The sequence below is a fragment of the Tribolium castaneum genome, chromosome 7, assembly GCF_031307605.1.
Source record: "Tribolium castaneum strain GA2 chromosome 7, icTriCast1.1, whole genome shotgun sequence".
Taxonomy (NCBI): domain Eukaryota; kingdom Metazoa; phylum Arthropoda; class Insecta; order Coleoptera; family Tenebrionidae; genus Tribolium; species Tribolium castaneum.
In genome coordinates, this window is record NC_087400.1 from 6,542,921 (window position 1) to 6,559,222 (window position 16,302).

The window sequence follows — 16,302 nt, forward strand, 5'->3', positions numbered from 1 at the left end:
GCAAAAAAATCCTCTGCGTTCGTTAAAGTTGCACTTCCGGCCTTGCTTTGTGCGGCATGAAAGGCAAATAGAGTGAAATTCATCGATTCGCAACAACTTTTAATGGAGTTTTTGTGATATCCCACGACGCCTCATCACTCATCAGAGCCTCTTCTTCTCGGTTAACACGGAATGAATGCGCTGATCAGCGGTTGAAAGTCGACTTCCTGAAAAGACCCTGATGAACCGTGAATGTAACAGATAGTGGTTGAGGTTTTTACTACTTTATTATTACGTTAGCGTGGACCGGAGGCATGTGAGACGGATGCCGACGCGACTTAATTGACTTAAACATGAAGAAATTAACTCGAATTGAATCGATAAAGTGATTGGAAATATCGGGGATTTCGAGATGAACACTTCATCAGCGTTGCGAAATGGAAGCATTAGCCCAAATAGGCTTTGCGCGAATATTAATTTCGGTTCGGGCTCTCTGTATCCTCTATTCCCACTGAGACATTTACTAATTGGAGTTGCTATCATAAGGTAACAAAGTGAACAATGTTTTGAACACCTGTTTACCGTGATTCTACCAAAGCTCCACGTATATCTGCTCTGATTAATTAAAGAGATTTATCCACACATTTATTCTGCAAACTTAAGATTAATTGGCGCAAATGTTTTTAAAAATTAATAAAAAAAACTTTATTTTATATAAGGTTTCATGGTTTATTCTTAAAACACAAACATTATTAGCCCGGCGCCTCCACCATTTTTACGGCGCAATAATATGAAATTTTTCTAAATCAACAATACTTAAAATTAATTAATATATTAATTAACTTTAAAATTATTGATGCTTATATGTGATTCTGAACAAAATTTGTTATAAAAATGTCGCAATTCTCAAAACCTAATTAAATAAATGCAAACTAAATTAATCATTTTTTCCCAATAATTAGAAAATTGGGTGGTTATAAATTAATTTAAGACTACTATTTTGCGTCTGGACGGTAAAACGCTCGAACCGCCTTAATTTCCATTCTGCTGCCCTATTTTTTCATTTAAAAAAAAATCCTGCGATTTTGTATTTGTTTCATCTCCTAAGTTGTAGTTCTCCCTAGTACAAATTAAACTCAACTACCAAAACTGCCTGCAAAAGTAGTATTTATACAATAAAATAATGAGTACAAAATATAAATAAATTAGTAGTAATAAAAAAAAAACTTCATAGAAAACATATGCTCTAAGCAAATGATAAATGCTCAGTAAAATAATAAATGTTTAGTAATAAAATAATAAGTACCTATACCTGCTCTCTAAAAGAAAACAAATAGAAAAGTAAAAATCTACAGGAGCTCTAGAAGTTGAGGCGTTTCTTTTAACACGAGATACTATTCATTATTCTAAAGAGTTTTAACCTAAATCGACTTAAAAAAATGTTTTTAATAAAAAAGATTATTTTTAGTTTTTCTAAATTTTGAATACGGTTTTGTCTAACTGCCCTTTTGAATAATATGAGACATTTGCAAATTGGGCTTACTATCATATGGTAACATAGTGAACAATGTTTTGAACACCTGTTTACCGTGATTCTACCAAAGCTCCATGTATATCTGCTCTGATTAATTAAATAGATTTATAAACACATTTATTCTGCAAATTTAAGATTAATTGGCGCCAATGGTTATAAAGATTAGTAAAAAAACTTTATTTTATAATAAGGTTTTACGGTTTATTCTTAAAATACAAATATTGCTAGTCCGGCGCACCCACCATTTTTACAACGCACTAATAAGAAATTATTCTAAATCAAAAATACTTAAAATTAATTAATTAATTAATTAACATTAAAATCAATGATGCTTAGATGTAATTCTGAACAAAAATTTGTTATAAAAATGTCGCTATTTTCAAAACCTAATTAAATAAATGGAAACCAAATTCAGCATTTTTTTTAATTAATTAGAAAATTTGATGGTTTTAAATAAATTTGAAACTACTATTTTGCGTTTAGACGGTAAGATGCTCGAATAAGAGTCTTTATTTTTACTCTGTCGTACTATGTTTTTCGTGTTCAAAAAATCCTGCAAATTTGTATCTGTTTTATCTTCTAAGTTATAGTCCTCTGTAGTACAAACTAACTCAACTACCAAAACTGCCTTGCAGAAGTAGAATTTACACAATAAAAAATAAGTGCAAAATAAAAATAAATTCACAGTAATGAAAAAAAAACCTTATAGAAAATATATGTCTAAGCAACTAATAAACGCTACTCACTAAAAGAAAACAAATAGAAGAGTGAGAATTTACAGGATGTTCTCCAAGTTGAGGCGTTCCTTTTAACACGGGATACTATCCATTATTGTTAAAGCTCTACGTATATCTGCACTAATTAAATAAAGAGATTTATTTACACATATATACTGCAAACTTAAGATTAATTGGCGTCAATGTTTTTAAAAATAAATATAAAAATATTTTATATTTAGATTTTATGATTTATTTTCAAAATACAAACATTGCTATACCGGCGCATCCACCATTTTTACAAAAATTAATCTAAATCAAAACTACTAAATGAAAAATAAAATTTTGCGTTTGCTGTAATGTGCGCTGTTTTCTATTAGGATTTATTTTTTTCAAATTTATTCTACAATTTCTCATAATAAAAATTAATTAACTCATTAATTAATATTAACATCAATAAGGCTTAGATGTGATTCTGAACAAAAATTAGTTATAAAAATGTCGCTACTCTCAAAACCTAATTAATTAAATGCAAACTAAATTCTAATACATACATATACATAATATTAGGTGTATAGAGTGCTTAATTACAATTAGTTCGCTTTTAAGTATTATATTGCGAATTGGGCGTAAGCTTCAGATTTGTTCAATTTGGTCACGTGATAGTTAATCGTTTTACTGCAATTAGTTTAATGATGCTTTCATATTACCGGCTTTTAATATTTATATTTAATTAATGTTTGCGATACAAAATCGTAGAAAAATTCCGATGCAATCAATAATTGTTATTGCATTATTCTAATGTACGCCTTAGTCAACTCGTTTCTTGATATATAATACTTCAAAACAAAACTTTTTACTGCTCTCTTGGCTAAATGTTAATTATTGACTAAACGTATATTTTTATTCATTTATGTTCTATTTTAATTTTTCTACTGCTTTTATTATTTTAATGCAACTTGACACCAAAATTTTCAAAATAGTTTTAGTATGTATAGTTTTTTTTAAATACACGATTTGTTTTATATTTAATGTATTTTGAAAAAAAAGAATTTTGTGTGTCGATTTAAAACAAAAGAGAATAAGCATTAACAGAAGTAATTCATTGTGTTCTAAAATTATAGCCTAGTAGGCGATAACATAAAATCATTGATATTGTTAAAGTCTTTAAAAAAATAATACAAAATTTTTACAAAAAGTCTGGTCCGCCGTAGTCCCGTTTCATAAACTTATTCTTGAGACAAAAAATTTACTTCTGCTGTACATAAAAAATAAAAATAAATTTTAAAAATTTGTGCATTGAGATGGACTGACAGTTTAGTTTACTTATTTGTAATTTAAATCGTGAAAAAAAACGTAAATACTTTTTGCAAGTTATTGATTTATTAAAAATATCAAATTTTTACACTTTAAATAATAAAATAAAAATTTTACCCGGCGCCTCCACCATTTTTGCAAAATGTTTTTCTTTGTGAAATTGTTGTTAACGATAATTTGCAATTAATTAAATTAATTGATATTGGTACTTTGGCAACGGCATCATATTCAGTCTTTTTATTGTGTTGTTTTTTAGAAAAGAACAGACCAATTCTATATTTCACAAGACAGACTAATTATTAATTAATTATTATACATTAAACAAGTAAATATCTAAGCGAAAATTAATAATAAAATAGAGTTATAAAGCAGCAAATAATGATTGCTATAAATGTTATCAAACAAAATTTTATTCAATTAAATACATGAAACAAAATTATAATTTGAAATATTATTGGCTTAAACATGCAGCTTATTGGGAATTAATTTTAAGATTTTTTAAAATTGATATTTTGTGTACTATTTGCATTTTAGTTTATATCGTTTATATGAATATTGAATATAGTTAGTAGCGTTTGAAATATTAATTAACACTTATAATATTTCGAAGCTAGTTTAGAAAATTGCAAAAAAGTCTGAAATAATTTTGGTGCGTTAGTGCCGTCTCTCTCAAATTTGAAATTCACCCTTTCATCTCGTCGCCTAATTGCGCGAAAATTGCCTGCTGAGTGTACAACCCTTGTTTGCTCTCACCCCTCCGACTACATACTACTCAAATAACGCATCGCGATACTTGTAATAAACAAGCAATTCATTACGAATTGCAATAAATCTAAATTCCGAAATGACACAATATCAATATTCTAAGTAAACTGAAACGAAATGAAGGCGTCATCTGCAGACGTTGATTAATTATAGCTCGATAATGAGCCTCGTTAAAGCTACATTATCACGCCTTTAATTAATACGATGTTATCCCGACGAAAAAATGTCAGACTCTATCACTAAGTCGATTTTGATAACGCGGAGAATCTAATAAGACGTGCCAGTGAAAAGTTATTTTTTAAGAAAAATTTTAAAGCGACTCAGCATATACAGGGTGATGATTTCTTTTTGGACACAGGTCGGGTGTTCCCCTAAAATTAAAACAATCGATCCGCCTTTTATCTGGAAACACGTGCGCAAAAAATAACTACTATTCCGGATGGAATTTGCGATACATATGTAAAAGTTGGTAAAAAATATGTCGCTAAATTTATAGTCGCTCAGGCGCCCGCATTTTTATGTTCTCATATGTAGTATATCTGAAAAAGTAGGGTGCTACCAACCAACTATCCGCCGCTAGTTTATTTATGACTTTAAACCCTTCTAAAACCCGGTATTGATTTAGCAACTCTTTGTTTTCGCTTGATTTTTCACCTGAAAATTCAATTTCAGGCGAATTATTGCAAGAAAGTTTAATTAATCGACAGTTTGAATCGTTAACAGTGAGAACAAACTGTTTATTTGTTCAAACTGTCAACTTCCGCTCCATGCAAACCCCCGGTTTGTAGTCTATTTTCGTTTCACTTTCGTCCAAATTGCTAAATTAATTGAATTCCCGGCTTAAACGAGCCACTCTTGAAAAACTTTCATTAGTAAATTAAAGGCAATAATGGTGCGTTCATAATTATATTTGTCGATGTTGCTTGAATTGAATATATCGGGCTCGTTTTTTTATTTACAAAAGCGCGGCGTATTCTCCGTTTGTGACGGATTGAAAATAATTGAAATTTTATATTTACTCACGGTTTTAGCTTGTCGGCGGCGTTTCCGAACAGATGCTGCGACTGATTTGCAATTTCATTAGTCATTATGATGCTGTTGCAGCGAGCTATGCAAATGAACCAAGTTGATAATTTCAAAAATAATCCCACTTCCTATAAATCATCGACGAGTTTACGGTGGCGTAGACGACACGTTTTTGTAAATTGCTATCGGAATTAATGGCGATTGACGACAGCTTGCTCCTGATGCTGTTTTCTCATGGGGAAACACCGAAAGGGATGACGGCTTTCAACGCTTTTTACAACAATATTTTACGCGAAATTTTATTCGGCTCTTAATTCGATTTTTTGCATTGGCACAACTGCCGCGGGAGTAGCAGTTTGATCAATAAACTCATCGCCGATTTTAGTTGACAATGCAATTTTGGATCAAGGTCTAATAAATTTATAATCTGAGTCTGTGGTCAGTAAAAATGCGATTAACAGTCAATATTTATGGATAATTTCAAATAAAATTAATCTTACAAATTACAAAAACTGCTCCGCTTTTAATCGAAATAAAATAAATGACTTTTTTATCTATATACGAGGGCAAGGTGAGAAGTTTTTTGCTAAAAATTAAGATAGGCAATATCTAAAGTGGAAAATTTTATTTACAAAAAAAATTCATAACTCAAAAACTAAAAGTCGTAGAGCAATGCGGTTTGTTCCATTGAATTCAGCGGCTCATTTTGCGTATAAAACCATCTTTTAACAAGATGTAAACTTTTAAAGTTTTTTGCTAAAAATTAAGATAGGCAATATCTATAGTGAAAAATTTTATTTAACAAAAAAAATTTATAACTCAAAAACTAAAAGTCGTAGAGTAGTGCGGTTTGTTCCATTGAATTCAGTGGCTCATTTTGCTTATAAAACCATCTTTTAACAAAATGTAAATTTTTAAAGTTTTTTGCTAAAAATTAAGATAGGCAATATCTATAGTGAAAAATTTTATTTACAAAAAATATTCATAACTCAATAACTAAAAGTCGTAGAGCAATGCGGTTTGTTCCATTGAATTCTACGGCTCATTTCATGTAATATATCAATTTTTCACAAGAATAAAAAATTTAAATTTTTTTGCCTAAATTTAGCGTAGCCATTATTTATGGTGAACAGTTTTATTCAACAAAAAAATTCATAACTCGAAAACTAAAAGTTGTAGAGCAATGCGGTTTGTTCCATTGAATTCAGCGGCTCATTTTCTGTTTTATACCAACTTTTCACAAGATTTAAAATTTTGAATTTTTTTGCTAAAAGTAATAATACAACTTACCTTCAAAGTGGTGAAAAAAAATTTTTTTTTAAATTCACTCCAGTAAATTTTTATGGACTTCTACATGTCTTAGCAACCCATAAAAGTTGTTAAAAGTCTACAAAAAGTCCATAAGTTTAATTTTTTGATGTTTGATTTTTTCAATTTTCGACGCAGTTTTTGTCGATTTTGAGTACCCGGAACATTTGTTGAGCAATAGCTCCGAAACTATTAGAGATAACCCTATGAAGTGTATTATCGTTGGAAAGCTCTTTTCATTATCTATTTTTTTTAAAGATTATTGTTCTCCGACTAACAGTTTTCGAGCAAATTGCAGATAAAAGCAAAAATTGGTAGAATTTAAAAAAATTCATAACTAAAAAACTGTTGGAAATTTGTCAATTTTTTTGACGCTAATCGATTCCCCGGATCATTTTGCATAGGTATGAATCAAAATAGTTCCACTTTTTGGAATAGTTTAGCCGTGAATGAGAAAATAAAAAAAATTAAAATAAGTTAACATCCTCCTCTTAAAATCGGTCAATTTTTTAAAAAACCGTTTTTTGGTAGCTCTTTTAATGCCCTCGCCCTACCACAAAATTAACACTGTTGTCAATAAAATTTTAATGCGAGAGCAAGTCATCATGTGTCATAATGGCATCACTCAAGTTTCGTCTTAATCTGACAAATAGTTTTTTTTCTGAGCATTTTTTTAAATAAAGGTGCATGTCTGTTTTGAACAATGGATAAAATGGAAAATTTAGCCGTCATTAAATTTTTTGTTTTGAAGGGCTTATTTCCAACAAAAATTTATCCAAAGTTGGTCAGTGTTTATAGAGTTAACCTCTTCATATTCTATTATAAAAAATAGTCAGCTAAATTTAAATATGGTCTCAATGATAGGTTTTGCGAAGGACGATCAAAAACAGTAACCACGGATAAAAACCTCAAAAAATGAACATTTCGGTATTGGATGGTCGGCGATTAAAGATGTATGAGATAACTAAGGTCATAGGGATATCTAAGAAAAGAGTATAGTTTATTTTGCACTAAGAATTAGATACGAAAAAATTGTGTGCCAAAGGTCCAATGTACCTGTCTAAAAAAGCACTTTGGCAATGAAAAAATAGTGGGATTTAAAACATAAATTATTAGAACATTCTTCGTATTCGCCTGATTTGACTTCCCCAGATTTCTACCAACCACAAATTAAAAAAATATATATAGTTAAGAAAAATTGTCACTCGATTGAGTAGGTGATTGCGGCTGTAAGCATTTTGCAAACCTACAGAAAGTCACTTCAGTGATGAGATTAAAAAAAATAGAGAATATAGAAAAGAAATAAATCCATATTTGAATTAAAAAACGAAGTTTTTTATTGTTAGGACGAGAATTTTTCACCTTGCCCTCGTATATAAAATTGCTAAACGGCTAAGTATAGAAACCTGTAATTTTTACAATAGGTAGCCTTTATAACGTAGGCATGTACTAAGAAAAGATTTTTGGAAAATCACCTCCTAAAAGGGTTAAATAGGATGTGAAAATTTAAATAAAAATTTATCATCTATCATCTTTAAAGTTATATTTTTGAAAATTAGTATTTGGGCTTTCGGTTAAAAAAGAAGAAAGACGTGTTTCAGGATTTTTGGAAAATTACCCTCTAAGAAGAATAAATGGGAAGTTAAAATTTAAGTAAAAATCACTCATTTTTCAAGTTAAGTTCTTGAAAATTAGTATTTGAGCTTTCGATTAAAATAGAAAAAAGCGTGTTTCAAAATTTTTGAAAAATTAATCTCTAAGAGGGTTAAATGGCTTAATAAAATTTGTAATTAATTAAAGTTGGTAATTGGACTTTCTGTGAAAAGTAAAGAAACACTGTTTTAGTTAGAAACCTCATGGGAGTTGAACAGAGGTTGGAATTTGTATAAAAATCCGTAATATTTAATTTGTATCCGTGCAGTTGGTACTTAAACTTCATTTAAAGATAAAAAAAACCTGTGTTTACACACATTTGAAATTTTTATCTCTAAGGAAGTTAAATATAAAAATTCGTCATTTTTGAACGTATATTTATGAAAATTGGTATTTGGGCACTCAGCAAAAAATAAAAAAACAAGTGATTTATAATATAATCATCATTTTGAAATTCCATCCCCAAAAAAGTTAAATATCAATATCAGTCATTTTTCAACTGATATCTGTAAAAACTGGTATTTGGGCATTCGGTCAAAAATAAAGAAACAAGTATTTTATCATTTTTAGAAATTTCTTTCCCAAGGAGGGTTAAACATAAAAAATCGTTATTATTTTAAAGCTATATTAATAAAAAATGTTATTTGATCTTTCGATTAAAAATGAAAAAAAAGACGTGTTTTTGGATTTTGAAAGTTTCACCCTCAAGAAGGTTGAATATAAAAAACTGTAATTTTCGAAGTTATAATCAAAAATATTGCTAATTGGGCGTTTGTCTAAACATAAAAAACGCATGTTATAGGTTTGTTAAAAATTTCACTCCAAGAGGATTAAACAAAAAGATCCTTTATTGTTGAAGTTATATATATAAAAAATTCTTTATTGTTGAAGTTATACATATCAATTAAACTCTTAGACACTCGGTTAAAAAAAAGAAACATATATTTAAGCATTTTTAGAAATTCCACTCCTAATAGATATAATTTTTTTTTATTGTGGAAGTTATACACTTCAATTAAAATCTTAGTTTAGTTAGTTAGTTAGTTAAAAAAAAATGTATATTTCAGCATTTTTAGAAATTTCACCCCTAATAGAGTTAAACGCAAAAGTCCTTCATTTTGTAAGTTATATCTAAGAAAATTGGCATATGGACTTACGGTTAAAAAAAATGTGTTTGAAGATTTTTAAAAATTACATCCACAGGGAATGAGTTTGTTTGTAATTATAAAAAATGCAAAATTTACTCGGGTTTGTATTGGGTCACGGTTTTAAAATTCACGATAAAATTACGTTTTACATTTTTTTTTCAAAATGGTTGTGAACATGCGTGCAAAGCCATAGGCAACTGCTAGTATTATTATAATTTTCAAACCAAAACATTGCCCTTTTTAGACGTTGCGTCCTTAAATCTGGACTTTACTAATTGTAAATGAGCAAACCTTCGCTAAATAAAATCAGACAGTAAACTTTTATCTCGTTCAAAAGCTCCGTATCCACGTTTAATCCTAAAAAAATATTTACACTGGTGAGTAGTGAAACATCAGGAGTTTATTTTGTTACGTTTAATTCGTAGATGTTTGCGCAAGAGCGATAATCGGTGCGTAAGCATCGTAATCTATTTCAGTCTATCAGTTCGATAAAAGAATCATCACGGATTTTTCAAATTCCGTAAAATAATTCAACTTGAAGGGATTAACAAATTCGGATAAAATTAATCGCCGGTTTAAAGTTGGAGTAACGAGTTAATCCGCTTCTTGGTACACATTTCAGAAAACGTAACGAATGTGACAAGTCGCTTAAAACGTCCGTGTAGTGTTTCCTCTCGGCTTATAATTATTTAAAATCCGGTAATTCCGATGACTGGAAACATGAAAGGAAATTTTCCGGAGGGCGCACCTGCTCCGATTTCGAATCCCGAAAAGGGCAACCGACTGCAAATAAGCTTTCTTCAAATTGGATGTGCACCTCGTGGAAGGAAAAAGATAAATTATCTGAAAAATAACACACGCGCAACACAAGAACACTGTTTCTTGCAAAAACTAAAGCAAATAAATCTTCGTGACAAATTGACAATGTGTTGCAGACAATGACGTATAAGGATTTGGGCGCCTCTTCTCATTTCTAGCGCTTGCAGGAATTGATTGCCGCAGAGATGACAAATTTAAAAATGCGATTTGGCGCCTAATCGGCAAAAAGTCGCCTGTTTTTCCGGGATTATTGCATCACGTTGACAAGGCGGGGATTATGCATAAATTTTGCGAAAATCGATTAAACTTTAACTTTCTCCGATGAAAGACTCGGGGATAATGAGACATTCTATAAAGAGGCATCGCCTGAAAGAAGTGCACAGATGCCTGATCAACTTAAAAGGATCGGTGGTAAAAACGAACTAAGAAAGAAGAAAATTCAATGAACGAGAAAATTACTGTGACCTAATAGTAGCTTCTTACTAAGGTGGAAGTTAACACAAGAATGTTACAAATGAGGTATATATATTAAAGACAAAGCTTCCTTTTATCTCCCCGAAAGCAATTTAATTTCGTTTGGGGAGAAATATTTATTCTCATCGACTTCCCGAAAATATTATTTAAAGCAATAAGTTAGATTGCATCTTTGGACACGTTTTTGGCCGTGTCTTGGGAACGACTGGATATTGGATAACTTCCGTGCCGAGGAAACTTAAGGAACAATCCATAACTATAAAGAACTCTCCAGAACAAATTCTTCATTGATACAAAAGATAAGGAGAGTGCTTTTCCGGCGGTCTGCTACAAATTGACTTAAATTCATGGCGAATTGATGTGAATGGGTTTATTGGGGTTAATTTATGATTGAGACGAACAAAAGCTCGCACAAAAACGGATTAAAACCAAACATTACTTTTATTTATTTGGCGATGTCAAGTGAGGCCGACCTGAAACAACTCAGACTACAGCAAAACCGATTTAAATCATTTTCTCGAGATTGAAACGAAGTGCGCTCCTCATAGGCCGACTTAAACTGCTCGAAGAGCTGCACCAGACACAGCCATAAATAAAAATACACACCTGAAACAAATTTGAATAAATCAGAACTGTTAAAGAACTACAAAGTTTTGTTATTGCCACAAAAACTAATCGATGTTTGTATGTTTTCGCTGCTCATAAACTAAAAATTAATTATTGTTAATGAATTGCTTCGACCTAGTATGTGCTAAAATGAAAATCATTGCTAGTTTTTGAATAAGAACATTACTTTTTTATTAAGCTTTTGGAAAACTATGCGTTTTTGGGAATTAACAGTTTTCGCTCGTCCATTAAATGCAGTTTTATCATTTTATATAAAAAGCTACTGTTATTATAAAAATGGCAAAAATAGTTTCCTTGTCAAAAAATACAAACCTATAGAAAGTCACTTCAGTGATGAGATTAAAAAAAATAGAGAATATAGAAAAAAAATAAATCCATATTTGAATTAAAAAACGAAGTTTTTTATTGTTAGGACGAGAATTTTTCACCTTGCCCTCGTATATAAAATTGCTAAACGGCTAAGTATAGAAACCTGTAATTTTTACAATAGGTAGCCTTTATAACGTAGGCATGTACTAAGAAAAGATTTTTGGAAAATCACCTCCTAAAAGGGTTAAATAGGATGTGAAAATTTAAATAAAAATTCATCATCTATCATCTTTAAAGTTATATTTTTGAAAATTAGTATTTGGGCTTTTGGTTAAAAAAGAAGAAAGACGTGTTTCAGGATTTTGAATGAATTGCTTCGACCTAGTATGTGCTAAAATGAAAATCATTGCTAGTTTTTGAATAAGAACATTACTTTTTTATTAAGCTTTTGGAAAACTATGCGTTTTTGGGAATTAACAGTTTTCGCTCGTCCATTAAATGCAGTTTTATCATTTTATATAAAAAGCTACTGTTATTATAAAAATGGCAAAAATAGTTTCCTTGTCAAAAAATACAAATTATAAAATTAGCTGTACTCGTAAAAGGAGTGCTTAAGTTTAATTATCGCCGCACAAAATTTGTCGATTTACCATTTCTGATTGTTTATTGTTTGTATAATTTCAGTGTATAAACTGAAAATTAATTAATGTTGTTCCCAGAGTTTCATATAAAATGTTAATTTATTGCTCTGGTTTAGCATGTGGTTAAAGTTAAACAATCATATCAAACCTGCTTAAAATTGCATACCTTCACTAACTTTATTTTTAAATATTACTTTATGAACAATTGTTCAAAATTTAAACCCAAAAAATACAGGGTGTTAGGAAATGGCTTAGCAATATTTTCTATGTGAATTTTTATGATCAGACAAGTTAAAAAAAAATTATTAACCTATCTGTTGGGAGCCACTGTGTCGCTTATTAGAATAGCAGTTAAATTTTTTACTAAACAAAATAGAGATAGTGGCGCGTTTTAAAAATTAAAAATTTTTAATTATTTTTTTTTAAATTATGACTAACATGTTCATTAGTATGAGAGGATCGAATCCCGGTCTTGTCAAAAAAAATTTTTTTTCGTAAAATTTAATAACAAAACACAAGTTGGAATAGAAGAATAAAATAGTGGACCAAGAAGTTAATTTAGCTCTGCTATTTTGTCAATTATACTAAAATTTACGCTAATTTTTATAATTCTAGTTCAACGGTTTTCAAAATTTCAGAACGATTTTTTGGGAAAACTATGGATTTTTATTTATGTGTTAAATCTTCCTTTAACACGCTGTATATTAAAACGCATTTAATCTTGAATTTAAAAAGTCTAAAAATGTTTTCAAATCAATCAAATAATCGAGATTATTAACCATTATCACCAAGTCTAGTCAAACACTTAATAGATGTTATTTATAACAACTTTACAGACATGATTATTGAATTTGGACATTTTTTTGATCACTGTAGTACCTTGAAAATAAAAATAAGTATGAAGTTTTTAAATTATGTTACTTATAGAGATTACGAATATTTTTATACTTTCTAAGATTTACAAAAGTAAAGTAAGATGAAATGTTTTACATTACCGATATCGTGTCTAAGTTATACCTTTTTAAACTACCTTATAAAATTATTCCACAAACATACTCACAAAAAATATTCAGCTTGGTTAAATGATATCATTAAAAAAATTATGAAAAACAAAAACATAGTCCTTACAAAATTTAAACAAACTAAACTTGATAATAATTAGAAGCAAATTAACTGCTTCGTAACTTTGTTTATCTGAAATTATAAAAGGAAAAGCGGCTTTTCTGAATCAGATTAATAAAAATAATAAAATGTTGTCGAAAACAAAAAATTGGTTTAAAATTTTGTAAAAATTTTCAAATTTTCTCGTATTTAAATAATATTAATAAAATTAATTAACGGTTTTCAATTCTAGGTTTTCTTATAAAGAACAACTTATTTATTATTATTACAAAATGCACACAATAAACATTTTAAATTTTATGTTCAGCTACCTACCATTTCTAGTTCTCCTTATAAAGAACCACTTAATTATTATTATTACAAAATACACACAATAAAGATTTTAAATTTTATTTTCAGCTACCTTCCATTATTAAATATATGCTAAAATGCTAAAGCTTTGCTGTCTTTATTAATAAATACATAACGTACATAGTTAACATTTGTTTACAATCTGAGTATTTTACAAAAGTTTGGAAATCAACTCTGGTGAAACTGTTACCAAAAGTGGGTAAACCAAGACAATTATAGTAAACTTAGGCCTATTAGCATTGTTTCAACTCTATCTAAAATATTAAAAAAAGTAGTTTTTTAACAAATTTATACTTTTGTAAGTTTTCATAATATAGTTTTTTTCATAATTGGGGTTTACAAAATATTTTAGATAACATAATCAGAAATGCTGATAGTGGTTTAAATACTGCACTGATATTACTAAACTTTTTGAAGGTTTTTGATAAAAGTGGTTTATGCTAAACTTAAATTTCTTATTTTTTTTGCACTTATTTTATTTTTACGAGTAGTTATTTTTAAATTCCCTTGAATAGCACTATAGCTAGACTTCCCTTTTTCACTTTTTTTTAATAAAGTCTTTTATTATTATTATTATTATTATTATTATTATTATTATTATTGTATCTGTTTAGAAAACTTAAAATAAATAATTTATGACTATGACCAGCTTACCTAGAAATACTACTCCGCAAGGAATGAAATATGCCAGAATATTGGGAGTGTTTATCTTTGAAAAGAGTATAATTCCCGCAACTAGAAGGATTACAATAATACAAACTTCGGCTCCCAAAACGCCGATATAAAGCACAAGATATCTGTGGCATTGCTATAAAAGAAGATCGTAATTTTTGAAAATAAGATGAATTATCTCACTTTGTTAATTCCCACCAGAAGTGTAAAGTTTGCAATCAGAGACACAAAGCAATAAGCTAGGAGCAGGCTGAAAAGAATTGTGTAAACATGTGCTTCTTTTGGCAATTCTGCAATGTATATCGCTAGAGCGATAATCGCGACACTTCGATAAATCTGAAACGGTAAGAATGTAGAGTTCGGTCTTGTGTATTAAATAAAGAATTTATGCAATCTTGAAGTAATTTTATCGTAAATGGAAAGTAAATACCGCTTGCAGAATTTATGAAAACTATCCGTGCTTCCATAATTTTATTTTGTGGTATCATAAATGAATAAACAACTACTTACAACTCCGAGCCATCCAATAATATTTCCCGTAAGTTTGAGATTACACCAACATCGTGTATCGTAAAGATTACGGAGCCATTCGTTCATTTTATTAATCACAGCTGAACATGATGCAAAATCAATATTATCACGACTGCACACTTTATCACGGTTAAAAATCCTCATTCTTATCGTTATCACTAATCGTAAAGTGTAGTCAAGTAGCTGCTAAAAACGGACATATATCGCGTAGAATGTTCGTGGATCGTTTGTTTTCAATTACCGTTGTTTCCTTGCAACATTTAGCAGTTTAATGAATTTTTTACGCGATGGAGGAGCGGTGAAAGAGAATTCTAGGATTCGGTAAATAAAGTTCCGCGACGTTGCGACTCCAGAGACCGGAAGTTGTCTATTCAGACGGATTTTTCCAACGGGAGGAATTTTTTCCGAAAATTCTATTTGGGTTTGCGTTAATTTGCGAAGTCATGATATTCAACAGTCTCTTGTATTCAAGAGTTTGCTTGCTATGACATGTGTCAAGGCAAGATGGCAAAAGCGGGAGTGAATATAACTACTTGCAAAATTAAAGTGGTGTGGGGTGAATTAAATCTTAATTACTCCCAACTATTTGAACATAAATTCTGGTTTGTCTCGAATTAAAACAGATGTTTTGATGTGTTTATCGTGAGTAATTAATCCGAAATCAAAATTTTCACTAGCTTGCTGAAAACTGCGATGTGGATGAAGTCACTCTAATTAATTGTAGTGGGGGCGTTTACTTAGCTGGAACAAGCGCTGTTTCACTAACTCAAACGTTCATTATACCATCAAGCACATAGTGTTACTTGATTAAGTTATTACACACCAAGTTAAACACAACCGAAGAAAATATCGACTCTCAGCGGCGAGTTTCGGATTTCCAAAGGTGACGCTGCGAGAATTAAACTTTCAGAACATTGTCCCGAAAAATTAAATTCGAAATAGCTCGAAAGCAATAAGAAGAAACTAATTTATTGGTCGCAACTCATTCGAGTTTATTTAAATTATAACTAAATCCCAGATTAAAAAAAATATGATGGGAGATAATGAAGTAAATTGAGTTACAAATATTTACTTTGATATTATTTACGATTCATTATGAAAAAATTTCAATAAAGGGCCGTTCGCGCGCGGAAAACAAAGAGCTCATTTTCCTTATTTTTCAATCTTTTTTGTGATCCTTTCTAGAGCGTCACTTAATTGTGGAATTTCCCGCGCGGCGTTCGACTGTCTCAACACAAGAGATGATTGGAAATTTAATAAAGCTCCCACTTTTGCGTATTTCCTTAATAAATCACTGCTGTGGCCCTATT

General features: G+C 29.9%; 1 protein-coding gene across 1 annotated transcript in view; it reads right to left on the reverse strand.

The window, feature by feature from the left end:
• Positions 1–15,151, reverse strand: part of LOC659130 (uncharacterized) — a 46,437-nt gene extending 31,286 nt beyond the window's left edge. The window contains exons 1-3 of the mRNA XM_064357849.1: positions 14,972–15,151; positions 14,645–14,797; positions 14,444–14,597 (exon numbers count right to left, since the gene is read on the reverse strand). Coding sequence (XP_064213919.1) covers positions 14,444–14,597; positions 14,645–14,797; positions 14,972–15,136 — 472 coding nt within the window. The 5' untranslated portion in view covers positions 15,137–15,151. The remainder of the gene's footprint in view (positions 1–14,443; positions 14,598–14,644; positions 14,798–14,971) is intronic.
• Positions 15,152–16,302: the final 1,151 nt, after the last annotated feature.